Source organism: Mizuhopecten yessoensis, unplaced genomic scaffold (genome assembly GCF_002113885.1).
Source record: "Mizuhopecten yessoensis strain PY_sf001 unplaced genomic scaffold, ASM211388v2 scaffold2671, whole genome shotgun sequence".
NCBI lineage: Eukaryota > Metazoa > Mollusca > Bivalvia > Pectinida > Pectinidae > Mizuhopecten > Mizuhopecten yessoensis.
The window spans coordinates 2,509,388-2,537,287 of NW_018404662.1; the positions used below are offsets into that span (position 1 = coordinate 2,509,388).

The following is a 27,900-nucleotide window of genomic DNA, read 5'->3' on the forward strand; positions in this document are numbered from 1 at the left end:
CGGGGAAATAATAATAACTTACATTATTACACAGTGTTTTCTAAACTGAACCCCAGTTTCATTCACAATGATTATATTTGTTCTTAAAATATTCCAAATCGATTAAATATGTGGCGATCTGACCTATACTATACAGTAAGGGTATGCCTACCACTCCCAACAGTGAAGACGCGCTAAAATGACAAATGTATTCTCTCAAACTCTTTTGGTTTCAACTCAGAAATAAATCAGTGACCTATGTAAAAGTACATTCCTGGTTATAATTGGAAACATCTCCATGGTTGCCACACGCGGTTCAGGAAACGCTCACCCTTCCGGAACACCTGGTCTGGTCTATGTTTTTTTTTCTGGGGTTCTATGCTGTTCTGACGTTTTTGTCCCATACAGTCACAGCTTCTGTTGTTCCGTATCGACTCCTACTTTACGTTGTGTTCTGTATGGTGACGCTGTGGTAATACATGCTTTTCTTACTTATAGATAAAGGGGTTTAAATCATTGGATGTATACACCAAACGAAATGATACAATTTTGTTACCGTCTATTTTTGTAACTCTCCAGCCTATATGTTAGTCTCTAGGTTCTCTACACATTCCCGATGGATGCTGCATACATTCCTGAAGTCTAAATCGCAATCAAACATTTCCCAGTCTATGTCTGGATGTGTTAAGTAAACATTCCCCAGTTTATGTCTGGATGTGTTAAGTAAACATTTCCCAGTCTATGTCTGGATGTGTTAAGCAAGAAGATGAACTCTGTGAATAATATATATCAAGCATAAAACATCTGATCAGGTTTAAACGAAATTCCGTACATTACTTTCGCAGCCGTTAAATTTGGTTGAAAGTGCTGTCAGTAGAAACTATGTTGTTAATGGGTAAACAATATCAAATTTATTATAAACAGGGCGTTTAATATCAATAATGTTATTGCTGTTTCATTTACTACATAAAGCATATATCAAAATAGGTTTAAGGAGATTGCTTTTCACGAGAATTGATAAAAAGTTCTGTATACAACTTACATAACAGACATTCCTTTGACATGATGAAACTCTTTGTTCCTAAGTCATCATATATGATGTTACTATATAACCATATGTTTCCATAATATTTCAATGAAATAACCTGCCCACGCCGTTCAAATACATTTTAAAGATACCCAAATGTATTTATATCAGAATAGAGTCATATCACTTCATCAATGATATAAATTATCTACTTATTTAACCTTATCTTACAATAGAACGATAGCATAGTAAAAGAAGGATAATGTCATTAGCTAACACTTTGATTATAAACATTTTATAAAGTCGAAATTTCCCCCATATAATTTTGATATTTGTTTGCAATAAGACGCCTTGTTTTTAACTACACGTGAACGCGACGGTCAAACAGTTACATGAAATAACGGCACGCCAAAAGCAATATGTAGCAAATTAAACAATTAATGATGCCAAACCCACAGATCTGTATTCAATACTCATGGCTAAAAATAAAACTGACCATAACATGTAGTCATAAGGATGGAAACATTCCATAGAATGTTAAACACATAGTCCTTATCATTACGTGAATGAGGTTACTGACACACCATTGTACAAATAGAAAACATTTCAACACCTATTTGGCGATAGTCTATATCATATCATATTAATAGAAGCATCTTTACGTGTCTCATTTTGTGTCTACAACCAGAAGTACTGTGATGTGCTGAGCTCGCACGTTTACCTCTATGTATAAGCCGATAGACGGGTAACGACTTCGTTAATTGAACAACATAAACCATTGTTTTGATGAGCTGTTGCCAGCCATCATAAATGCACATGTGGTTTGTGTACTCAGAGATCAGGAATGTATGTAAATGCACAGCCGATATTACATACCGGTGTCGTATTTCACATCGCATTGCACTTCCGGGTGCCAAGTCGAGATACTGGTGTGGTAATCATCATCGTTTAGGTAAACCGTTGATCGAGATACTTGATTTTGTTCGGGAAGAGTAAACGTACGAACATTCTTCAGTAGATAATCATCTCAATGTTATAGATAGTGAGGTACCCTAAGGGGTTACTGAATGTGTTAAAGACACAAAACATACTTAACAGTTTGTTTGATAGTGATGATATATACCATGAATTAAAAAAGGTGAAAATACATCTAAAAATAACTTTGTAAGTCGAATATTTTTGTTGAACTGAGACGATCCCTTTCATGGCCTCGAACTGAACAGAAGCGAGAGTGTACACTGTGACGTCACGGTGCACGATATGCCACTGATCGTAAGGAAGCTTTGGGAAGATGAAGGCTAACATTACATGTTCTATATAAAGACTGGATGAGTGTGAGACAGTACCTCCGTGCTCTCTCTCTACATCTGCCAAGCATCTCCTGCCGTCCATGTGAAGTGTTTTCGCCGAAACACCGAAAACTCTAGACATGTTGTTGGACAGAAGATACCATCAGAACAGGTTCTTGTCTAACTCAATTTTAGCACCGTCGCCCCCACGTTTCTATAATGAATTGTGCTGGTGTTTGTTATGAGTCAGTCTTTTGTTGTTCGGGGATGGGAGGGTTTGTTTCAGCAATGGTAGAATAGTGAACTGTTATCATACCCGGTTTTTTTAAACACAACTGTGAGGTACCTATAAGACGTCATGGTGCAGTAAAATATGATATTCTATACGACTTCTAAGTCATCAGAAATGGCACGTTATTTACATACCTGAATTCAATGCGTCAAAACAGCACATCACACTCACCTTCATATCAATTATGAAAAAATGCTTGCTGTTCTTAAAAACTAAGATGAGATTCACGTCACTGGATTACAAATATTCTACATCAATACACATGCATAGATACAGCAATTAAGGAAATCATAAACACTATTTTAAGGTAACGGAATTAACCTGAGAATCACGACTTCGTGACGTCATCGTTATAACCGAGGTGGTGAGTTCCTCATTACTGCTATAAATAGGTTCTCAAGTGTACATGTATTGCCCTTATGCTTGGATGTGTTAGGTTTCTTCTCTATTGCAAATTACTTATGTTTGGCGCAAACAGACAATGAATATAAACTTTGTGTGTGTGTTTGCATTACTATCATAAGTGTGTTACGTAAGGACATATGTGAGGCTAACGACTGCAATACACTTGAACAGAAGGGAATAAAATACAAAATGTATAAAAAGACCGATATACAGACGATAGATAAAATTAGGACGAACCACTAGAAAAGTCTGAAACATGTGCACATATTCACTGCATATTTGTTCACAAATATTGTCAGGAGAAGACGCAGAAATTCGTTCAATTCCATGGTTAGCAGCACTACAACAATTCTAAATGCGTAAAAGCTATTTCTAGATGCAAAAGTTAAATTTGAGACTTTATCCAGTATTTTGTACATTGTACATGTTTAAAGCTGTTTCCTTTTTTATACAATCTAATGAAAATTATATCTTGGATATGTCGCCCCCGTTTTGCTGTAATGTCGCGTGAACGAGCGCCATGTCAGTAAGCAGAAGCGATGTGAAGATATCATTTTAATTAGGTTGGTTTTCATACAAATATGCAACGATCGAATTTATACGTATTGACAGTGAGGATTGTAGACATTAGTACATTTCCTTCTTGGGAAACCCTAGCCCCAGTAGAATCCTGATTCACGTCCAATAGCTATTTTTTTCTATATACATTGTAACTTAAAAGCACGCTACATATGCCGTGATATTTCTCTGTCCTAACTAATGTCGTCGGTGTACCTACCAGTCTGCTATTATATCGTCCTATTATATGAGTATTGAGTAAAGGGCGTATTGCCTCAGTATGTGTATTGATGGTTTTGCACTACAATAAACGTATACCGTACACGGTAACACTATTATCTCGAAGTTTAAATGGAAACGGATAAAAATATCAAAGTGCAAAAAAATATCAGCCAACACCAAGTATTGTTATATCCCCCTTTTCAATAGCGCAGTTCAAGAAACATTCTTTAATCGTAAACAATATTATGCATTGTTCTTTAAAAATAATCATGTTTTACCACTTACGAAAAATCATGAGAACACTAGACAAGCAGGCTCAGCATGTGTACAGGATCATCCTGTTTACATGTCTGGGAGGTATACTGTAATTTCATTTGGTAAAGGCAGTTTTTCGTGTTCTATAATAAAACAATGGGAATTGTTTAGACATGTCTCATACTTCTTTACAAACGCTTCACAGTGTTGTTTTCTTTCTAGAGAATATATGTAATATGTATTATAAAACAAAACAAGTCAATAAATACATAACAAGTTTTCTTTGTGGCTAATAGTTAAGCGTCTACCTTAGTCTTTTCACGAAATACGCTGTATGAGAAATTCTGATGATTTCTACGGTTGCTTTTATCTGTTTTACCGTGAAGAACCGAATGCGTACTAAAACAAAAACCGCTCTGTAACGTCAGTGATGTATGCTATCTTTTTGTCTGCTGGAAATATAAGGCTATACATCTGCTTGTTGTTGAGAACACAATAGGCATTGTTTGAGATTCTCTCTGTGTTTTATGCACTGTTTACAAGTTTAACCCTTTGTCTTCAACCGTACAGATACACGGTTTGGATTAGCCCATCAATGTTTTTATCCGTCTGTGCAGTGAGTTGATTCCCTTTCTACCAACCAATATGTCTGTTCTCTTATCCGGTTACTAAGTGCAGGATAATTACGGAAGAGCTAAACCGAATGCTTCCTAATATATATGTAGTGTTGTCTGTCTATTATTTATTTTAATAGCAATGCAGCCTCGATTCAACTACAATATGCTTGATTTCATATGATTTGAAAGGGGATTACTGTCTTTTATTTAGTTTGATTTTCCTGGGATCTTAATGTTTTGTTATGGCGTCAAAAGGAACAACAATATAAAAAGACAAGACACAAATATGTTTCTTCTGGAGTTTATATTGTTATTTGCGAGGTAAATGTAGGACGTTCGTCTGTCCTCAGACACCCCTCATTCCAACATCGGAATAAAAAGGGTATTGAAGATAACGTACTGATGTGCTGATACCCTTATACAGTGTCCACATAATTAAGAGTTCGTTCAAACAAACCATAATGCTCGGACTCCAGTGGAATGTTACTGATTTTCATTTTTTTTCTTTTTCTGCAGAGCACCAAGGGTCACTCAGTGTTGAGAAATAAATGGGGGTATGGAGGGAGGGCCATGTCACCTGTAGATGACCTCTACCTATCAGACGTCTACCGTCCCAGGAATACATCATATTATGGTAAGTAATCTAAAATAAATTATTCCGTGTCACTTACAGTTCGAAGAATTATTGCCCTTTCAGTGCAGGCGGTTTCGCATTAATGATTGTGGGGGTCCATCATACTGATTTTGAGTTCATTTTCTAATCATGAAGTGCGCTCATGTGTTTGCTTATTTGGAAACATTTTTGCTTCTTTTATTCTTTAATTGGAGTTCTATATTTTGTTATTGTTGAACTTGTTATTTCATGATTATTTCGATTGGGATTTTTTTACATTTGAATTATTCTTAATTTCTCAAGCTGGATATTTTTCATACTCATATTTCAATGACAATGATTTTGAGACACACCTGTTTAATGTATAGATACTCGGTATTAGTTTTATTTATATAGCAATTTTGACATACACTTGTATGATTAAGATGATGCATTGTGTGATATTTTTTTTCGATTAAGATAATTCATTGTGTGATATTTTTTTCGATTAAAATAATTAATTGTGTGATATTTTTTTCCCGATTAAGATAATTCATTGTGTGATATTTTTGTTCGATTAAGATATTTCATTGAGGGATATTTTTGTTCGATTAAGATATTTCATTGAGGGATATTTTTGTTCGATTAAGATAATTCATCTTGTGATATTTTTGTTCGATTATGATATTTCATTGAGGGATATTTTTGTTCGATTAAGATATTTCATTGAGGGATATTTTTGTTCGATTAAGATATTTCATTGAGGGATATTTTTGTTCAAATAAGATATTTCATTGAGGGATATTTTTGTTCGATTAAGATAATTCATTGTGTGATGTAATTATTTGAGATAAGTCATCCATTGTGCGACACTTTGTTGGATTGAGATATCCATTTTGACATACATATGTTTCCTTAAGATAATCCGTTTTGTAACATATCTGTTTGATAGATAATCCATAGCGTGAAACATTTACCTGATTAACATAATCTATCGTATGAAACATTAGTTTGATATAAATAATCTAGTGTATGATGCCCTTATTTGATTTGAATAACCAACTGTGAAGTACTTGATTTCAGACAATCCATTGTGTGACATTTTTGCAGGTAGATGTAAAATGGATTATACACTAATTTGATTAAGATAATCTATTGTAAGATACACTGATTTAGCTCCATTGTATACAATGTAACACATTGACTTTATTTCATGTAGACACTACAGGGACGGAGAACGAGATACGGAGAAACGTCAACCGCGAGCTTCTCTTTTCGTCACACGCTGCAGATGATGCATTCGACGTAGCGGCCAAATCCAGAAATAGAGACCAAGAAATTCTCAGAGAGGCCACTAACGCAATCGTGAGTAAATACAGGCGGACTGTCATAATATCTATAATTTTTATTCTGATCAAAACAGGTACTAAGTAGGCACGGATCATGGTGTATATACATCTTATCATTATTCCATACATGTCATACAATGCCATTGAGTAAAAAAGTGAGGTCACGTTTAGCTGTCAGAATTTAACATAAACCAGGCATACTTGCAAATATGATGGTTAAAGTTTCGTCATTTACTTTCTATCATCATATGTAAGATCATTGGTTGTTTATTACTTTGTGCTGTTCGGACCATATTCACTTTATATGGCGTATTAAATATAAAGTCCCCGGATACTAGTTCACTACCAGTGTGAATTCGGAGAAATAATCGGAACACATCTGTCACATATTGCATTTATAACAAAATGTTTTTTTGTTTTGTTTACAGTGTGATGAATTTATTTTTAAGTAGTGCTGTTATCTATAATCTTTCGTTTGATTTCTATGTAGACTGTAGTAACATGTATCACTATCAGTAACATGGGCCTTGGTAATACTCGCACAGAACGATAAAAATCAAATTATTTGGCATTACTATCATCAACTTCATTATTCATTGACATATTTTAATAATCATTAAAATCCATTGTTTTCGCACCAGGGTCCTCTATTGAATGTTTAATACAAACCATCGACTTTCATTTATAATCGCTAACAGTAGACGCACTAACTCAGTGTAGAGTATGTATTTGTCACACTATTTCTGTTCCATTATTTTATTATTACTTATCATTCTTCATGCAAATATACATGGACTATATTCGTCTCAATTTCATAATAACCTATATTCATTGTCTGAGACCTATTGCATTGGATATCATTAGCAGACGTGAACATTTCCAGGGATATTCCATTCCTATGTATGTTCGTTGCAGTACATCCATGAATAAATTGAACTCTGCCATAAATCATTCTAACTGATCACTGGCAAGCTTTGTCTCTGCGAATCCACACATGTCCTTGTCGTTCTATCTGGACTCTCAGAATATTATATTATAGTGCTAGCATTACGTTGTACCACCAAGTCGACGCATTCCTATTGTAATTCACTCACACAATAACACTAGACTTTTGGTTGCAGCATTAAACAGCGAGTGTTTTCCCCTATTCATATAGAATAACCCCTTCTTTTTTTTCGCTAGAAATGTTTACTTATCATCCTCTTATAAATTGTAACTATGCTTTCATCACGAATCTTTCTTATACGTCTTTTTCATCTATTCGACTTGACACATCTATGATATCATTGTCCTTTCATAGAAATCATTACTATCATTAAGTTAATATTTACTTTGAAAATAATGCTTAATTAGTGTCAATAATATTTCAATTATGTTTCATTTGCTGCATTTTATGTTTTGCTTAGTAGAAAATACATACAATTAATGTATACATGTGCTTGACATTTTGTGATACATTATCATCTGGTGTTTTTTTCGAGATTGATTTATTGTATCATTATACTAGTACTTTAAAGCAAGTATGGGTTAATCTGGACTTTCGACAGCTTCGTATTACGCCAGTGTGTATCATTTGTAGTTTGATTTCTAGCACATGCGTGTACAAGCAGAACTATTTGGATAAATGAGGTAAAATGACATTTTTGGTTGATGAAAATTAACTGCATGTGTTTTGTTTCTATCTCTCTCTTTCACCCTTCTGACCAAATTTTAAGTGACGTTCTACAACTTATGTCGAATTGATAAAAATACCCTCCGACTATTATTGTTAAGTATGTGAACTCGATGAGGCTCAACCTTAATGCTAATTCTAAACAAAATAAACCCTTCCCATAAGGAAATTGCCGAAATAACCTCACGCATTCATCACCCGCTTTCCACCTTTTTTCAATATGTATTTCTTGAGTTAATAAAACTATACGAAAACATGCTTATAATTTAAAATCAACAATGTAATAAGTATATAAACTCGATCAAAAAAGTATGCCCATCTTAATGCTTTTGATGAGTTTAGTTGTAAATGTTATGCTGTAATTCATCTTGCTTTAATTCTGAAAGTCGATGGTCAGTTACCTCAAGATCAAATGGTACAACTTATAAGTAAAGCATACTATATATATTGAAACTAAAGATTCAAGATATGTTATAAAGTATAATGACACGAAAATTCTATTTCCTCAAGTAAATTAAACTGTCTTGTAGCATTTGACACTTGAGGAACTGTGGCTATTTGTAAAATACTGACTTAGGAACTCATTGACATATCTAAATAATTTCATTTTCAATCTGTTTTTGTTTTAGAACTATTTCTTATAAGAAGTGAATAAATTTTGTTTGTAAACACACAACATATCTTTTTACAAAGCAGATATATTTATATCTTATTTTGGAGAAAATTATTTCTAAAATATATAAAATATACCCCCGTGAAGATGTTTGGCATTAACATGAGGCAGCACAATCACTTATACAATCCTCACATGTTCACGCAGCCCCCGTCGAAATCCACGCCTGCTGCCCACAACTCCAGCGCTGGTCGGAAAGTATCGTCTGCTTATGTTCCTCATAGGCGTTTTCAGACTGGGAGACAAGATTCGGACTCAAACAGGAGTTTTCTAACAATGAAACCATCTGGAACACGTTCCCAATCAGATTGGGTGTCTAGTTCAATATTTAGAGATTTACGAAATCCTGATAGATATGAACTGAGGCGCCGCCTTGCCAGAGAATCCCCTATTCGCTCCCCTACCACTTCCCCCTATCAGAGCCCCAGAGAATCCCCTGACAGGGAGTTAGGACAAGGTCGAAGATACAGAAGGGCTGCGCCCGGGCGCATGGGAGGTTCGTACAATAGACTGGTAAATATACAGTCAGAAAGGAATTATCCGTCGTACGATTATGACGATTTCAGTGATGTCGAGGACACATTCGATGACGAAGATGACAGAGACAAATATTTGAATTATCCAATAAGGTGCGATGACACGTATGACGTCGGTGATGACGTCAACGATGACGGACAATCAACCACGAGTCATATCAGTAGCTACTATGTGCCCCCGCGCGAACGCTCGCCAAGCCCAGTTGAATATATGGCTTATCAGCCCCGTAAACGGAGGATATATGATGACGATGAAAAGTCGGAGACTCCTCCTCGCTACACAAGTGTCGCGGATATTCCCCTCTTTTCTATGTCGCCTTACCGATCCGCTTTGAATATCAATAAGTCCGCGTTGGTTCAGGGCAGCAGTTCGGTGCGGCAGGGCTCTTCAGTAGCAAAGGATGTCATGTTTCATGATATTATTTCTCAAACAGCCGCCAAGGCGCGACAGGTTCTAAAGAATATTAACCTAGATGAGTATGACTCGGCTGCTCTAGTGTTTAGCGTAGAGGGGGAGGTGAACGACCCTGTCAGGGGAAAAGCTATGGGGTTCGAATATGTAGCTCGTCCTCTTATGTTGAAGGGTCCAATGCTAGCGGGTCCAGCTAGTTACGCAATTCACTCATCAGATCATGATTTTAGGAGCTACATAAATGATTTATCAAACTTTCGACAGGGTATTAAAGACAGACTTTCAAGTGGTTATAGTGCCCTCTCCGAGGCGGTAAGATTGCCCCGGTATCGAAGGAGATTGCCCTTAGCAATAGATTACGAGGATGATGAAGACACATACAGTTATGGTTACTCTTCCCCACTCCCACTACTCAGTCATAGAAAACGAATTGGAGACTACTCCTATGGACGAGAGAGACTAAACATGTTTCCACTGCTAGGAAGCAGACATAGAGCTTTGACATCGTCCGATGCTTCCCTTGACCAAATCGAAGCGTTGGAAACGTACGATCCTGACGCAGAACAGCAGCTTACAACTCTTGAAAAAATTAAGATTAAGGTAAAGCGTTTGAGGCTACCTCCACTTCCGAGATGATCCTCACATTTCTTCCTTCCTGTTGTTTTTTTTACCTTAGAAATCCATTCTCCCACCCCTGCACGTCCTGAACCTGACTTGGACTCATACCTTATAGTGTCTTGCAAGGTCGTAGCAACTGTGGAAAGTTTATATATATACATATATTTATTTATATATCCTCTATTAATAATTAAATCGCACGTTTATAATATTTAAAGTATGTAACTTCCCGTTTAAGCCCTACTAAATCATATATACACACGTAACTATGCCATGTTGTCGATGTGCTAATCAGGACGGGGGTAACTTCGATGTAAAAAATACGTCATGATGTCAGTGCCAAGTTTCTATTTCTACCTTCATGTCATCCATGAGAAAATCGTGGCATTATCGCACGGTATGAAATTCATGATAAAGTTTCAATAAAACAAAAGCAAACGCGATTTTTGCGTGATGGTCATTCCAGAATAAGAAATTATGCATAGAGGTAGTGTTGAGCTAAGAGTTGATATCATGACGATAATAACATTTTAAAAATATATCGGAAAATATATATCAAAATTCAGTCAGTTTCAGTGTTTAACATTCCTAACTGTTTTCGTCCCAATTTGGTCACTGGTTCAGGTGTGTCTTGCATTTGAGACTACTTTGAAGTTACTGAAGACCCTGGTCGTGTGCTTGTTGGAAATGTACATAGTCTAGAACGAGTGTGCTTTCCGATTGTATCTAGTATCGTCAGTGATTGGTGTGTTCTCGTGAAATGAAGTGGTTGATATCGTCCCAGCCAGCAGCGCTTTCTGCTTATCTAACGTCGACGGTGGGTTGCTTGAATACAAGTGTATTCCTTTTGGGGAGCTGAAATAACTCTCTTGCCCATGAGAATAAACAATGGTCACTACAAAAATAAAATAAAATAGTCCGTTTCATAAAAGGTAGGCTCAGAAAGTCCTCTTCCGCGAACACGTTTTGCCTCATACATCATTCATCTACCCTCACAAAACAGAAGTCAGTAGTCATACAACTTGTTTCCTTTTCAGTATTATTTTTTAAAATATTACTTGATCTTTTATATTTCAGCCAAAACTAATCTGTTTATTCTTCCTTATTCTCACATTTGACTCCTCGCCGACAGGTGAACACTGAGACCCATGCCAGTCCAAAAGCTGCAGTGGCGGCCAGGCGTGCACGATCCCATAGCCACTTCACGTACCACCACCCAACGGCCGCTCCCAAGTCCTACCTACCACCACCTAAGACCACCACCATCTCTACTCCCTCATACTCCTATGTCCGACGACCGAGGAAAGAGGTAGTAGTAGTATCTTCCTTGTCACGTCCTCGACCTGCTTCCGCCACGGACTCATTCTACAGAGTCTATACCAAGAGGGCGGCCATGGCTGACTGGTATCCCAGTAGTATTCCGACTATCCCACACTACAATCCCTGGTGGCGTTACTACACCGCCGCGAACCAGCTAAACCACAGCTATTACCCGATCAGGTCGCCACGTGTGATCAAAACCGTCTGTGGTCCGAAAGTTTCCTCGGCAATCGAGATGTATTCTAATTATTTTTCGGTGTTCCCTTCAAGATTCGTGTATCCGGCACGCTACAGGTTGTACGATTATGATTACCCAGCTTTCCATCGGAAGACTGCACGGTTTCTGGCCATACCTCTTGTGTACAAACGAAAATACGTCGGAAAGGTGAAAATGACATTATCACATAAGCATTTTTGTGCTTGCAAAGTATTTAAGGTTATTCAAGAGAAGATCGGGGTATTTTTCGTCTGTGTTGTTTATATATCTTATTTTATTTCAATTGTTTTCAAATTGCACCAATGAAAAAAACCTCAATCCTCATGAATTTTCTTAAATATCGTTTTGAAGTGAATCGTTTTATAATACAACATAATCTTGGAACGGATTCCTTGCAAAATCTCCATCAGTTTGTCGCAAGCAAGCTAATCAGTCTGATACGTTGCAAACCCACTCAGCCATGGCTGTCATGCTTGTCCTCACGTCTCACCATCAAAACATGTTTTCATTGTAACATTTCTATTCACAGCAGCAGTGTACATATTATATTGTTTCGTCTACATCATGATCGAACTTTTTCGCTTTCCTTTTGACTATGTATGTTGTTTATTCTCATGGGAAGAACAGCGCGCGCTAGTGCTTCGTTGCTATGCATTTTTGTACTAACCAATGGGTGTTTCCATTTTCAGACAAAGTGAATATCGCTTTCAGTCAGTCAGTTTAGCATGCGTAAACATGTGGAAGTGTGAAGCATGATGGGATACCAGAATGACATATTCCACACGCAGTGACGTCATGTGGTGGTTGGTATTGCATGTGTCGATGTCGCCAGCATGGCTATGTGATGCTTTCGTGTGTCTCTCTCCAATAGCAGCAATTTGAATTATTATATCATTGATATAAATGTACAATTGAGATTATCGTATGACATAGATAATTTGATATTTAAATATATATTGACTTTTTATCTTATACAGATGAATATATGCTAGATGCAACAGATGATTTGTAAAGCGAGTGATACTGCACACATAATACACTTTCACATATGGTTTACAAGACTGATTTTGCAGCAGTCTCATTTTCCTCATATTTAATTCAATTTGTATTTAACAATTTTATAGTCTGGAAACTGCAAATATAATACTACGGAAATTTCATTTGCCATCTAAAAGCTAAAACACTACGCGAAATCAAATGTTTATATAATAAACAAATATATACCAACACATTTGGAAAAAAATATATAAACTTTATAACACAATGACGATCACATGTTAGTTAGCACAACAAATCCTTGATAACTCCAACTTTATTTGATAAATTCCCTCAGTTTGTCGTCCTTTGGAAGAATAAGCGAATTTTACAAACATAATCTTGCTAAAGTGATAATAAATCTAGTTTTTTTTTTTCAGTGGTTACCATATAACATGAGAATAACATCATGGAACAGTAAGAGAAAGTATCTTTCTTTAGCGAAGTTTGGCGTTTATATATATACTTATCCCTTTCACTTTCAATCTCAGGAATATAATTCGTCTTACCATGCCCAGCATCGTGCTTTTTATATCTTAAACATGCATCTTTGATAAAAATTCACACATGAAAAGAAATTGATACTCGCTAAAAACGGATGCTTTTGTTCCTTTTTGACAATTTTATTTCTGTTATAACGTACTTAATGACCTTTGTAAATTGTATGAACGGTAATGGGTCAACAACATACAGTTACCAAACTCTAACACTGTTTTATCACCTTTAGAACTTTTTGGTCACTGTTGGTATTTGTTTAGGAAACAATGATAACTTCTTTGACAGTAGAACCATAACCATTATGTTAAAAGCTTTTAAGGTGTCTAGAAACAGCATTTAGACGTATTTTAAGGTTTAAGTATTGCCTTAATATGTCCTAATTCCGATAAAAAATAAGTAAAAAGTGTGTAGAAAAAATATAAATAATATTATTTATAAAGCCATAAATGTGTCAATAGTGTATTTCAGTGACATGCAGTAATCGCTCACTTTATATTGATATATAATTTTTTAATGTTAATAAACTTGAAAATTATTTTGATACCTATTTTTATTTTAAAAATATAATTTGATGTAATGTAATTTTATTTTTCAAATATTTCGCAATCCTTTTTTTTTAAATTAACTGCAAACGTTTAAATCTTACCGATATTTAGAAATCAATTCAATAAAACAAAATAAGCTGTTATGGATGAGACTACGAAATTCGTCTTAAGCCCAATACGTATTGTCCACCACTCATCTTACCTTGTTCCAAAACAGGCCGCTCTAGTGGGAAGCAGGGTCGACGTTGTTACACCAAAAAGCCGTAAACCCAAGTCGGAATATGCTGCCAAGGTTATACGCAGAATTAGGAAGGAAGAGAGGGATCAGGTATTTATTGGTAGACCCGACTTTGATAGGCCAGCTAAAGATTTCTTTCTAACTAGATAATCGATTATTGTCTTTCAACAAGATATCAGTTTGGAGGTGTATTTCTCGAACAGATCACGTGTATTTCAGCCCTAGAACCTTTTTAATTGTTAACATGCATTTAAAACCGTAGATAGTGTTGACATTTCTGTTGGTTGTATATGTGTGTACAGGAATGATTAAGAGAGCAGTTATAGATGTTGTAGAAGACATATATATTATACCACTACCCTAATGGAGAAGACCAGACGAGGGCTGTTTTTTATGCACGTCATTTCCTTTTTATGTATTCTTTTTCAATGTTGGTTTTCACTTTAGTTTTTACTAGAGTTGCTGCTTCTATCAAAGTTTGATCCTATTAACATTTACAGACTGTCCCCGAGGATGTCACGGTTTCAGTGAAGTCCACATCCAAGCCAGTTGTGAGTATAACTACCGCCGCCTTCAGGAGACGCCCTTTTCTTCCTTCTACTAAACCACCATCTATTAACAATCATTCTGTTTTGTTTTCAGTGCCATCATCAAATCTTACAAAACTTTTGGTCATTGATAAGCACATTTTGCAACGGTTTGCACGAAGCTAGCTATTGGTGCTTTATTACATATGGTCTGTTATGATGCTCAGACAGTTTTTAAACTGGCATATTGTCAAAGTGTAGCTATTTCCAAAGCTAGCGTTATTTGTTGCTTATATGACTTCGGGTTTTGTACCATAAGTCCTATTTCTGTTTCGCGCGATATCCAAAGTTTGATACGAAAGCACTTGTTACAGATGAGATTATGGAATAAGCATGCAATTTGTTTGTTGAGCAGCTGCGCATATCATTCGTTGTCTTCCCAAGCGTTGCTAAGCTGTATACTATTCTAAATTAATGAAATGAAGGTAAACATCAATTGCATGGCAAGTTTTCTCATCTATCTGTTTACATAATTACATGACTGAAATGAATGATGCATTATCTGAATACACGTATTATGTATAGTTTCCATTTAAACGTATTCATCATGATGGAATATTATTGAAAAGAAAGATGATACATGATATTTTTTTTAGAGAACGCCTTTATTCATTTTCTTATTGACGTTCATGCAAATCCTTCGATTTTCAATTCTTATTCCTTCATCGTCATACACTTTATCATCTTTCATCTATACACACACACACGCACAAACCGTTGTGGGAAGCAGGTGGACGTTTTTGTAATTAAGGCCCCAATGACGTTACATGGTATGACGTCATTGGCTTTAGTCTGTACCTTAGTTTTGATTCCAATCACATTATTTCAGTCAACAACGTCTACAAGAGGAGGGAAAGCTATACGAGCAGTTGATGGGTATACTCAACCCAAAAATATTTTGTCTTGGCAGGTTTGTAAATAACGTGTTTCGTGACTTTGTTAATTGTACCGTTGTATTTGAAACATGTTGCAGTAAATATGCTTCAGCTTACCTGTGAAAATGCCTGTATGTGTCAATGAACGTTCACGTTCTATATTCAAGATGTTTCACTTGTGGTGTTTTGCTTTCAGTGTTGCCGCTGTCCGACAACAGAATTCTGTTGTGATACATCTGTTTGACTTCAGTAAATCTGCATGTGTTCTATCAAGATCAAAACAAATTTATGCAAATATTTCTGTACGCTTTGTAATGTTTTCTTATTTCTGCTTTATCAAACGATATGACATAGTTAAGATTAAAAGACAAAACGGCCTTTGTTTACATGTACGCATGCAATTGGCTGAATTATTTTTGCTATTTAAAACCATTTTTTTATAAGAAAGGTGCAATTAGATAAATTGACACCACATTGTAATTTGTAATACTTTTTTGCCACAATGATTTTTTTTTGCATTCTATCAACATTCTTATTTATAATCGAATTTGAACATTCGTCTCTTGCTTTTATAACAAATGTTCTGCAATGTTGCTTTAGTGTTTGAAGAGAGATGCAAATGGAAATGGGTTGGAATCCCTGTCAATCATTCAAAATATATATATATACTCTTTATAATCCGTTCATGGGTAAACAAACGAATTATTTTATTGTTGTGTGTTTATTTTAATATACTTTTTCCAGTTTGACAAAAAATGAACATTTGCAAAATCTCGTCATGCTTTAATTCTGCTCTGCTAGAGAACGCCTATTTTTTGGTGATTTAATGTGATTGTATTTTTGTCCAATGCACTTCTTTCTGGTGTAATTGTCGAAAATTCTTTTTCGTGTCCGTACAAAATTATCGGTAACAGCAATACTCTTTTTTCTAGAACCGACAAAAAAGAACGTCAGTTAAAACTAAATTGATGGTTTATAACATGTACGGTTTTGCGCGATTGTTTACCTCATTATTTCTTATAATTTTGACGAGAAGAATATTTAGAGTATAAATTGTGTTCATTACCAAAGGAAAGAATTGCACATGTTTGTTAAAAATATATGGTGTTATATTTGTTGTCTATTACAAAATATTTTTAGCGTAATACCAATAATATAAAATGTGTATAATTCGTTACAAATATCGTTGAAGAATATGATTTTGACATTTTGAATATTTCCTGACAATTAAAACAAATACCTAGAAATAAAACTAAAGAATTAATCATGTATAACCGAAAATATATTTCCTGTCTTAAAGTTGAATGTATAATCCCTGTCTACCTTAATACTCGATTCCTAACTAGACCTTAACAACTGACCACGTTTACATCTCAGCATGACAGGAAAGTAACGTCTCTTGTAACAATGTATTACTCTAATGAGTTTTGTTATAATCTGGGTAAACGTTGAAATATTTGAGGATTAAAATCTGTGACTAGCAAGTTGCTGTTGCTGTGATTCCAGTATCGTATTGATTCACGCGTGGACCCGGAGGACGTCATCCAAATGCCGAAAACGTATGAAGCCGTGAGAAAACAAATGAAAGATGTCCAATGCAGGATGGACAAACATCGCCAGCTAATGGACAGGTACCTAGAGCCAGATTTGAAACCCGAAACCGAGGACGTAAAGAGTAAAATTATGAATTTGTACGTGGATATGGAGCAGAGAAACCCCTCGTAAGTGGCGGAACCACATGCCTGCCTCACCGGGACGAATGCAGTGCATGGATTGACTAAGATATTTCGCGCTACAAATATGTATCTAGACCGGCTCTAACTTGCCATTAAACAGGAGTGGTTATTATCAAATTAGCACTAGTATCTAATGTACTACTATACTATACACATATAAGTAGATATGTTTGTTAATTACTAACCTGATATTTTAAAAAACAAAATAGAATTCCACTATTGAAGAGAGTATAATTAATATTTACTGACTTCTTAGAACCAAAACAGCAACGCTTTTTAAAACGTGGGATTAATATTAATACTATCTCAGACGTAATTCAGAGACAGACAATGAAGAAAAAATAAAAAGGAAAAGGCCCGAACGTACCACAACTACTTGACATTTCTTCAGGATACAAAAATACTTGTTTTGACGCTTCTCTGCATATGCCTTAAATGTTATTACAATAAACTAAATTAAGAAATGTTTAATGGGAAAATCAATGTTACCTTCAACAGTGGATTCAGAGACCGCTTTGTTGCAGCATCCCTTGTGTATGTACGCATGCATTGCTAACCAGCAATTAACAAACATATCCAAGTGAAACTTTCGATTGATTTTTTTTAATTAATGATAAAATACGAACGCAAAAAATATCCTTAGTTATCTATATGCTTTGTGTAGATATCAAATCATCAACATGAGCGTTTGAATTATTGCACATATTCTAATAATAGTTTTATTTCAATCAATTAGTTTTATTTCAATCTTTCGAAAGTTTCTAGTAATAACGACGCAACCCTTATCCAATTAAAATATGTTGCCAAAGACTTGTGTGAATTGGAAAAATAAGATGAATATAAAAGTAGTTGAAAGAAAAAATCGTTGAATATTCGCGAAATGTGAAACGCAATATACTCGACAAAGTAAATTTTAATGCTAAATTGGAATAGTTGTAATATTATTCCGGATGCCATCGTCTGTTAATGTATTAAAACGTTCCGGGAAAAAAATCATCTTAATGACAAAAGACAAATTTCAACCAATATAAAGCTTGAAAGAAGCTGAACTTTTGAACTACAAAGATGCTAAAATAAGACTTTGGTAACAGGTGCGCCTCTAACATTTAAAACAAACCTGGACAAGACGTACTCCTAGTTTTTCCTATTTTGTGAAGAAACGTCTTTACCTTCCCACATGCATTATCAACACCACAAAACATCACATCCTTTCCTCATCTCATCTGTAGATTAGCATCGAAATGGAATGTTCTATATGGAATGTTCTATATGCACATTAAAGTTTTATGCATGAATTTCCTCTTTTCAGTTTTCTTTATTTCACGTGTTGAAAGATGTAGTTACAGAAAAATGACGTCAATCAGTTTTACTTTATTTCTTATTTTCAGAAATTTTGTTTCATTCTTGCACATAAACTGTTTTTTTGTTTTTCCTTATCATCATATGTTGTTTCCTCTTTCTTCTGGACACATAATAAATGTTATTCATCACTTGTATTTAATGTTTTACATATAAGCCGGATTGTTTAAATTATTGATTAAATACGAAATGTATAATCAAAATATTTATAAGAAAAGAAACTTATTACCATGATAAAGTATGGTCAAATTTATAAACTTTTTTGTTCATGTTTATATTGATTATTATATTGTTTATGAAGCTTACATGTTAAGTCCATATTTAAAGCTGCATGTTTTTGTTCAAAGAAAGACGAAAGAATAGCAAGGAATTCCCATCATTTCTAATTCTTCCACAGATTAATCTCATTTTTTGTAGTGTTTATGACACATTTAACTGCACTTTCAACCTATAACGTGACGGTACCCAAAGTTTGACACTGTACATGCAGGTACATGTATTCTTATTTACAGAGTGTAAACAGAGTGTAAACAGAGTGTAAACAAAACAAGAGAGTGGCAACAAAACTAATGAGCATAATATTTGTTGAAACATCAACATCTTGGTAATTGTTAGCTGTCTAATATTTCACGTTTATTGTTTAAAACAATTCAAATAATGTTTCGATTACAAGTTCAAAATAATTCTTCAGCATTACGGGATTGATTCAAATAGATTCCTCATATAAAGGTTTATGTATTAGTAATAATACCACCAAACCAATCTACTCTACGACAGTATTTCAATACATAAAAAAGTTACAAACGAATGTTTACGTTAAGATTATTCCACAGATGGAGAAAGTCAATATTGTTTGTTGAATTTATCGCTTTCTTGTTGTATGTTTAAGCAAAAAGTCATTAAACAGGTCACGTGTAAGACGGGGGTTTGTGTCGCCTGATGGGCTCCCTCACGTTAATGTGTTTCACCTAAATCCATTTCTCATCGCACCTGTCGCAATGTTGTAGTCCAGACAATAAGTTTTTAATGTTGGTTTTTTATAGGTTTTTTTTCAATTTTATTTCTAGCAATATATCTAACATAAGGTCTTAAATGAAAAGTCTGGAAATATAACATAACGGTTGCCGTTAATGACTTGCTATGAGAAATAGGACAAGTAGTAATCAAAGCGATAATTTCTTGTAGAAATTTTAGAAAACAATCGTAGTACCAAGTGCAACCATATTGTCCTAGATCCAGTTCTAGGCGTTCAACCATAACAATGTGACATTGTTTATTATTAGTGGAGGGATTTTACATTACAATATAAGTGAAATTTAATTTGATGCCAAAATAAAGTCTTTATATCAGATAATGCAAACAGTGTATTCAATGCTTATATTAGAAACAAACTATGTTCTGTATATCGATAAATATAAATGAAACAAAATGTGTTTTATAAGGAAAAGAAATCGATATCGCTTTGTTTGTTAATTTTAATTGTCCTGTATTGTCCAAATGTCCTGTCAATCCTATTCCAAGTTTTCACGTTCCTCGCTATACCAGCATCCGAGCATCTGTCCTTATCTGACACTGGCTAAGCTCTCATACCTATATCTCTGCACGGCTGGGAATGAAGCTTTACAATGGTTTGCTTCGGGCTTCGTTTCTTGCCTCTCCAAATTAAGAGAAATGTCTCGCGGAGATAATCGCCATTGTGACACAAAAGGAAGATCTCTGGTTGCCACTGAATGCCACTGTTTGCTGTGTTGCTCTGTACTAACGAACCATTCTCTTTGTCTTTTTCTGACCTAAAGTCTTTTCAGGGCAACTGGAGAAAGCGTTACGTCGTCATCAACTGAACATAGGGAAATTTCTACTTCGGTACGAGCAACTTCTGTACGTCCGCCGCCTGTCGTAAGTGCTTGCTTCTTGTGCAGATGTCGTCATAACCATAGTGCTGCTTCGTCGCCGCCTCAGGGACAAATTTTATTTTAACGAGAATCTCACTATCTGTTGTAACGATTTTTTTCAATGCGAATCAGTTTTTATTTGTATCAAACTCCTGTTACACATAATAATCTGTTCGGCCATTTAGTCCAAGCAGTTTTCGTTCGATAATATATTTTGAAAACCAGATCATAGTTTACGACACAAAACATGCACAGAGTGATTAAATTGGATACATCAACCAATCTACATCACAATAAAGATCGAATAATCCAAGTTACAGAGTTGTTTGGCAACGGATAAAATATCACTTGGCTGTGTGAAGATTTTTTTCTTGTAATTTTTCAATTAAAAAAAGAAAACAAACGAAGACATTATTGAATTTATCTGGACATTATTAAATTAATTGATTTCTATTTATGCAACGTAATATTTCTAATGGTTTAACGTTAAATAGATATTTTCGATTCTAACATCTGAATATAATATCTGGTATTGAAAGCTTTTTAATACACCGCTTTATTTTTGTTATTTGCGTATACACTGTATATAAACATAGTTAACTGCAAGAAAACTAGATATATGAAAACAATGAAACGCAGCATTGCTCAATTACAGTCTATGTTAATGAGAATTGTGCCATGCATGTGTTGGGTCCCCGTTATAGTTTCAGGACAGGGATAAGGATGTATGTACTGTGATGTGTGTATATTTGTCACCAGATGTCGCGCGTGTGGCGTAAGTGTACCTGTTTTATATGTATGGCATCTGCGATACATGTGATAAACAGCAATGTCACCCTTCGGTCAATTGATAAGAAGTCATTTCAGGTATACATTGTCTCAAAACACGCATAAAATGGCAAACATGGACAGAATGTATCAAGTGCTTTCGTATATCATCTGCAATAGATTGTTTCTCATTATCCCAAAATTCCTTCCTAGTCCCAAAATATCCTGTTGATTGATCGGATGTCAAGAAATGACATCACTAACATATAGTTATCAAAATATATAGCGTCACTAATATAATAAATGTGTGGGTATTAAATCATGATGTCACATATACATATCTACCTCACAGAGCTTTTAAAAGCAGCATTGTATTTTTTTTTAAATGTATCCTGAATTCTTATACATTTTTTTTTACATCTGACCAATGTAGCTAACTATGGTTGAGATTGACCTTGATGACCTCTGATAATCCGAAAATGCGCGCATCAGAGGGGAACGTGTATTGTAAGATCTAAGACCAAAATCTACCGTATGCACTTCGTGTCCCTCTCCCTGTGATTTGGGTGTAATTAGATGTGAGTCCCTCTTCCTCCGAACCTTTCTTCACCACTCTACCGTGTAAATACTGGTTCCCCTTTCCTTCTATTATGAACCCCTTCTTGTCTATGTTAAGGTTACCCGGGTACATCGAAATGTGATGAAATATAATATCAATAAAGTAATCTACAAAAATACAAAATATCAATATGCAATTCGGTAAAGTATAGGTCTGTATCATTTCATGAATTGATAATATAAAATTTATTGTATATTTTCGAACTTTCTTACAATATCAGAGTTTTAACCCTGCCATCCAGTATCATCGAGATGACAGCGAATTTCCCCCAATGTCTGACGTACGTAGACGTGTACGAAGCGTGATTCGCAAGAACAAGAGGGCTGCCTCAGTCCTTTAGTACAACTGGAGGTCAATCTTAGGTACAAATGGGAGGGTAGGTATGGATAATACCACAGGATCTAGAGTAGATATCCGTGTTTGTTCCCTTCTAATACTCTACACAAAATACATATATTTTATAATTGGATCACATGTTTCCAATACATGAAATATATTTATTATATATTGAAATTTACAAATTGAATAAGTTAACTAATGCTGATATTTAATTAATAATATTATAATTTAAAAAATTAAGATATTAACTATCCACAAGAAAAGTTATGATATTCAACGTATACTGTTAATCGCTTTTCTTTCGCCAGATAAATATTTTCATGTTAATTTGAGAAGATCGACAATACTGAAGTCAAGCATCCCACGAATAGTACCTTCCATACTGTTGTATACTTCGGGAACTGTAATTCTCGCGAATACGTGGTTCACAGCGAGATTTAAGCAATTTTCAGTATACTTACTAAAAAAACCATTACAATGAAGGGAACAAGTACTAGATACATTACTATGCATCGTGTAAGAGCCTACTCTAGCAGTGTATATCCATACTCCTAATAATCTACACGGGTAACAGTATGGTGTGAACGTCACTTTTTACCTATAAACCGGATGATGCATATGATGACGTCGTCCTCAATATACTCACAATCCAACTCTCCGAAGCTGTCTTTTAATCTGCGTCGATGCCACAACCTTATGCATACACCTTTTGTTGATGATGACTTCATTTCTGATCGCTGTCTGGAGAAAATGTTTATTAATTTTATTTTTCATCAAAGTCGGTATGCATTTACTTAGATAAGATCATCCTAAATTCAAAATGCCCTAAAATCCTTTTCGATTTGCAAAAGGAATGCATCAAATAGAAGTATGACTAATTCGAATATATTCTTTTTTGACTTACTTTGATATCAAATATAGCAAAAATAAATTTATTTCCATTAGAAATACTGGCAAGACATAATCTTCTTTTCATACAGAAATGGAGTTTCAACAACATGAATACCTATGCAAAAACTAAAATCTTGCGTGCTCTAAAATAACTACAGATCCGTTTACCACTAAGTATGACAACTGAATCCCATTACAATTTATCCACACTTTCCATGCACGACCAACTTGACCGTAGTTACGTCCCTAACTCCAGGGATAGCAGCCGAAGATAACCCGCAGCATCTGTCCACCACCTCTGGTGTTGCCGGGTATTGGCGCGGATTTGTTTTATTTTTTTCCTTAACTCGAAACACTTCTCTCCTGCAGTACCATCCTCTATGCACCGTAGATTAGTGTTAGTAGCCTTCCATGTTTGTCAGCTATATATAGATATGCTCGTGCTGTGTTACGTTTATACAATGTACATAACGCAGTAGTTATCATTCACTTGATGTCGTAGCAACTACTACTAAAATAACGCTTTGTCTAACATTCTCTATCTATATATACACAATGTAATGATGCACCTAATATTCTTAACATTATTGCTAATTTGGAATTATAGATTCCTAGAAACAAGTTTATTTAGATTTTCGTAGATTTCGATGTTTTGATAATGTTTCTCCGACATTGGTGAATGATTCGTCGTTGTCCTGCATGAATAGTTGTTGTTTTCGTTCTATACTATCCTAGCGTGTTAAAACCGTAAGTATGAACTACTTTTCTTCTTTTTCGTCATTCCGTGAATTGTCCTATTTTGTATGAGACAGTAGAATAAGAAATATAGTCCTATTAAATATTGCAAAATATAAGAAAATGAAAACAAATGTTAATCATTTTATTGTGTAAGCTGTTATGTTTTCAGTGTAAATTTGAATTTGAATATTTCATTGGTTAAAAAGAGAAACTTCAAGAATTAATCGAGAAAAGATCGTACGTGTAATATAACTAGTATGTATTTTTTTCTATAATAGTAGCAAACCTTATCTTAGTTTCAGTAGAATATACATGTATACAGTAAACATACCTAATGAAGTGTTAATCTTGTATCAGCATATCTCGCACTTACTACGGGAAATAAAGTCAAAGTGCCCCAGTTTAATTACAAATTTGGATATTTAAGCACTGATGTAACGCAACGAAATTTTCTATATACAATGTTGACTTTATATTTCAAATTTAGCTATGTTTTAGAAAGTGTAGATACACTTGTTTGACGGCTACCATAGCAACGGCTGCTTAAGTAAGATTCCACACTAATTAGTACGTTTACGGGACTTCATAGACTCCATTTTGACTCTGTAGTGTGACATGGACTAACAAAATATTTTTTTGTATTATTTTCAGGACTAGAGTTCGGATGATAAATTCTTGAGAGTCGATGTTGCTGGCGTTTCTCTTTGAAAATGGTCTCGAGGCTACACAGACATAATTCTGAAATATTTTCATACCTTTTCTTTTTGATGCGCTTTAAATGGGTCGAACTACAACGCGGTACAGTGATTGGTACATAATGTCTGCATGAAGCAGACACGGGATCCGCGAGGAGTCAAGCTGCCAATCATATCAGTCTACGGGAGCTACTTGTGAGCAAGGCATAGTCTTTCACAATGAATTATGGGACTTATTTAATATCATCAACAATAATGGTTGTGGTGCGGTCGTCAACAGAAATATCAAGATTCGAAAAGATGGAAATGGATTCATCGAAAATATTTTAGGAATTGACAAACATTCAGGAGTTGTCGAACGTGTGTTAATAAACCACCTAGCCAGTGAAAAGTCTACAGATCATTTCTGACAATGAATTCACTTGTTCCTGTGCTTTAGGAAATGATCAGCAAGATGTACATTAATTATGCTTACTATCCCTCTCGTTTGTGTACAAAGTTTTATTTTATTATTGTGTGTAAAATTCTCCAATTCATTACTATACCTGAATTGAACTGCCACAAAGCCACATTGTGATAAACAACATTGTCTTTTTGTTTGAACTTTATATGATAACAGACTCATTTATTTTATATACCAATAATGGTTATGTGTTGGCATCGTTGGTATGAACGTGGTTATCACCAATATTTTTGTATTTGAGATACAAGAGGAATATCAGATGTACATAAACCATTGTTTAGATCAGTATAGGTATGGGTATAAAACTAATTTATTATTATTTAAATAAGATTACGTTTCTTTTACTATTTTGTGTTTATTAATTTAACTGATCAAAGATATACAGCATAATATGAATTGTATATCCTGCTTAAGGTGCGGTTTGTTCTAGAAATGGAGAAATGTACGTAATTTCATGATATTGTTTACATTATTATTAATTTAGCTACATAAAAAATGTGAACGCCCTCGAAGTACTTTCGTTGTTTTTTATTTGTTCTCGGCATCCATGTACACATGTACATTCAAATAAACACTTATACACATAATGTGAAATCGTTTCTTTTTCAGATACCAAATGTCTAAGAGTATGCTGTAACGTTAAAAAAAATCAAATCTTTATATAGTAGTACACAAGATAATATAACGTTACCAATATCAAAACTACAAACGGTACATCAATATATTCACGTAACTAATATCAAAACTACATACGGTAGATCAATATATTCACGTTACTAATCTCAAAACTACATACGGTACATCAATATATTCACGTTACAAATATCAAAACTACATACGGTACATCAATATATTCACGTTACTAATATCAAAACTACATACGGTACATCAATATATTCACGTTACAAGTAACAAAAATACATACGGTACATCAATATATTCACGTTATAAATATCAAAACTACATACGGTACATCAATATATTCACGTTACTAATATCAAAACTACATACGGTACATCAATATATTCACGTGACTAATATCAAAACTACATACGGTACATCAATATATTCACATTACTAATATCAAAACTACATACGGTAATAGAAACATTAAAATGCATCGAAACTGGATAACTTAAGCGTATTTGTATGGTTAATTGCACAATTAGATGTTGGAACCCTAAATCATTAACCAAACACGTCTCCAATTTGCAAATCTCTCGATAATTTGTAAACACTTTGTTTCCGGTCAATAATGGATAAAAATATGAGGTGCTATATGTACGTGTATTAATTAATTGGGTCTAGTTACCGCGAAAAATGTTTTTGATTCTAAATATTTCCGAGCAAGCGTTCACCGCCGGGACATACATAGAGGATAGGAATGGGAGGTTTTCATATACGAGAAAACATAAAAGGAAGATGAGCGTTAAACACACGCACCTAGATGTTTGCACCATTAAACATTTGAAAAAAGATACAGTATGCCAAACATTAATTAACACTGCACGATACATCTCGTTATGACTCTTCGGCAATGATAAGGGCAAAAAGGTTGGAAATCCAATTAGGTCTAAACTACTGGTAGATAGAAGGAGAGATGCATAAAACCCTTTAATTCTATGAATGTCAACACTTAGAGATGTGGTGGTTAATGTCAAACTAAATAAAGAGAAACTAAATAACTAGTAACTAATTGTTAAAGCCATACCGTTTACAATATATATATTTATACTAGGCAGTTCCTTTGTTTCCTAGGTCTCCGATGAGTAAACTAAATATATGTACATTTTGAACCATGACACTACCCAAAAGATGTCACTTTGTCTATCAAGGTAACGGCAAACATCGGAGACCTTAGAAACAAAAGTACTGCCAAGTACAAATAAACAATTCCAAAGAAGTTCTGCCACCTTAGTATACTCTTTTGTCCTCTCGTTATGATGTCGTTCTAATAAATCCGTATCGCTTTCCACTTATATTGTCAGACAGATTAAAATACATTTTTGTTTTAACTTTATAACATGGTAGTCCATTAAATGCATAGATGACACAGTAGTTCATGAGATACACTGCTGCCTTGTAAGATGACAATGCAATAATTAAATATACTGCTGACTTGTTGAATGACAATTTAAATTATTAGAAATACTGCTTACTTGTCTGATGAAAATGTACTTCATTAGACACACTGCTGCCTAATCAAATGACAATGAAGTTTATTAGATGCACCGCCGACTTGTATGATGACAATATAGTTCATTAAATACACCACTGTCTTGTATAGAGACAATTTAGTTCATAAGATACACTGCTAACGTGCCAGCTGACAATGCAGTTCATAAGATAAACTGCTGACGTATCAGTTAACAGTGTAGTTTATAAGATAAACTGCTGACGTGTCAGTTAACAGTGTAGTTTATAAGATACACTGCTGACGTGTCAGTTGACAGTGCAGTTTATAAGATACACTGCTGACGTGTCAGTTAACAGTGTAGTTTATAAGATACACTGCTGACGTGTCAGTTGACAATATAGTTTATAAGATAAACTGCTGACGTGTCAGTTAACAATGTAGTTTATAAGATA

At 34.7% G+C, this 27,900-nt stretch overlaps 1 protein-coding gene across 23 annotated transcripts in view; it reads left to right on the top strand.

The window, feature by feature from the left end:
- LOC110446328 overlaps positions 1-25,823 on the top strand; it is a 34,728-nt gene extending 8,905 nt beyond the window's left edge. For 3 of the 23 annotated variants that reach the window (XM_021491442.1, XM_021491421.1, XM_021491424.1), the window contains 10 exons: positions 5,161-5,278; positions 6,456-6,601; positions 11,629-12,201; positions 14,329-14,439; positions 14,850-14,900; positions 15,766-15,846; positions 17,318-17,532; positions 20,703-20,802; positions 22,406-22,547; positions 24,805-25,823. In XM_021491442.1, the coding sequence (XP_021347117.1) occupies positions 5,161-5,278; positions 6,456-6,601; positions 11,629-12,201; positions 14,329-14,439; positions 14,850-14,900; positions 15,766-15,846; positions 17,318-17,532; positions 20,703-20,802; positions 22,406-22,525 (1,515 nt within the window). In that variant the 3' untranslated portion in view covers positions 22,526-22,547; positions 24,805-25,823. Of the gene's footprint in view, positions 1-5,160; positions 5,279-6,455; positions 6,602-10,142; positions 10,479-11,628; positions 12,202-14,328; positions 14,440-14,849; positions 14,901-15,765; positions 15,847-17,317; positions 17,533-20,702; positions 20,803-21,999; positions 22,074-22,405; positions 22,562-24,804 lie in introns of all 23 variants that reach the window. The other 20 variants (XR_002462450.1, XR_002462451.1, XM_021491438.1 and 17 more) reach the window with 20 other exon arrangements.
- Positions 25,824-27,900: the final 2,077 nt, after the last annotated feature.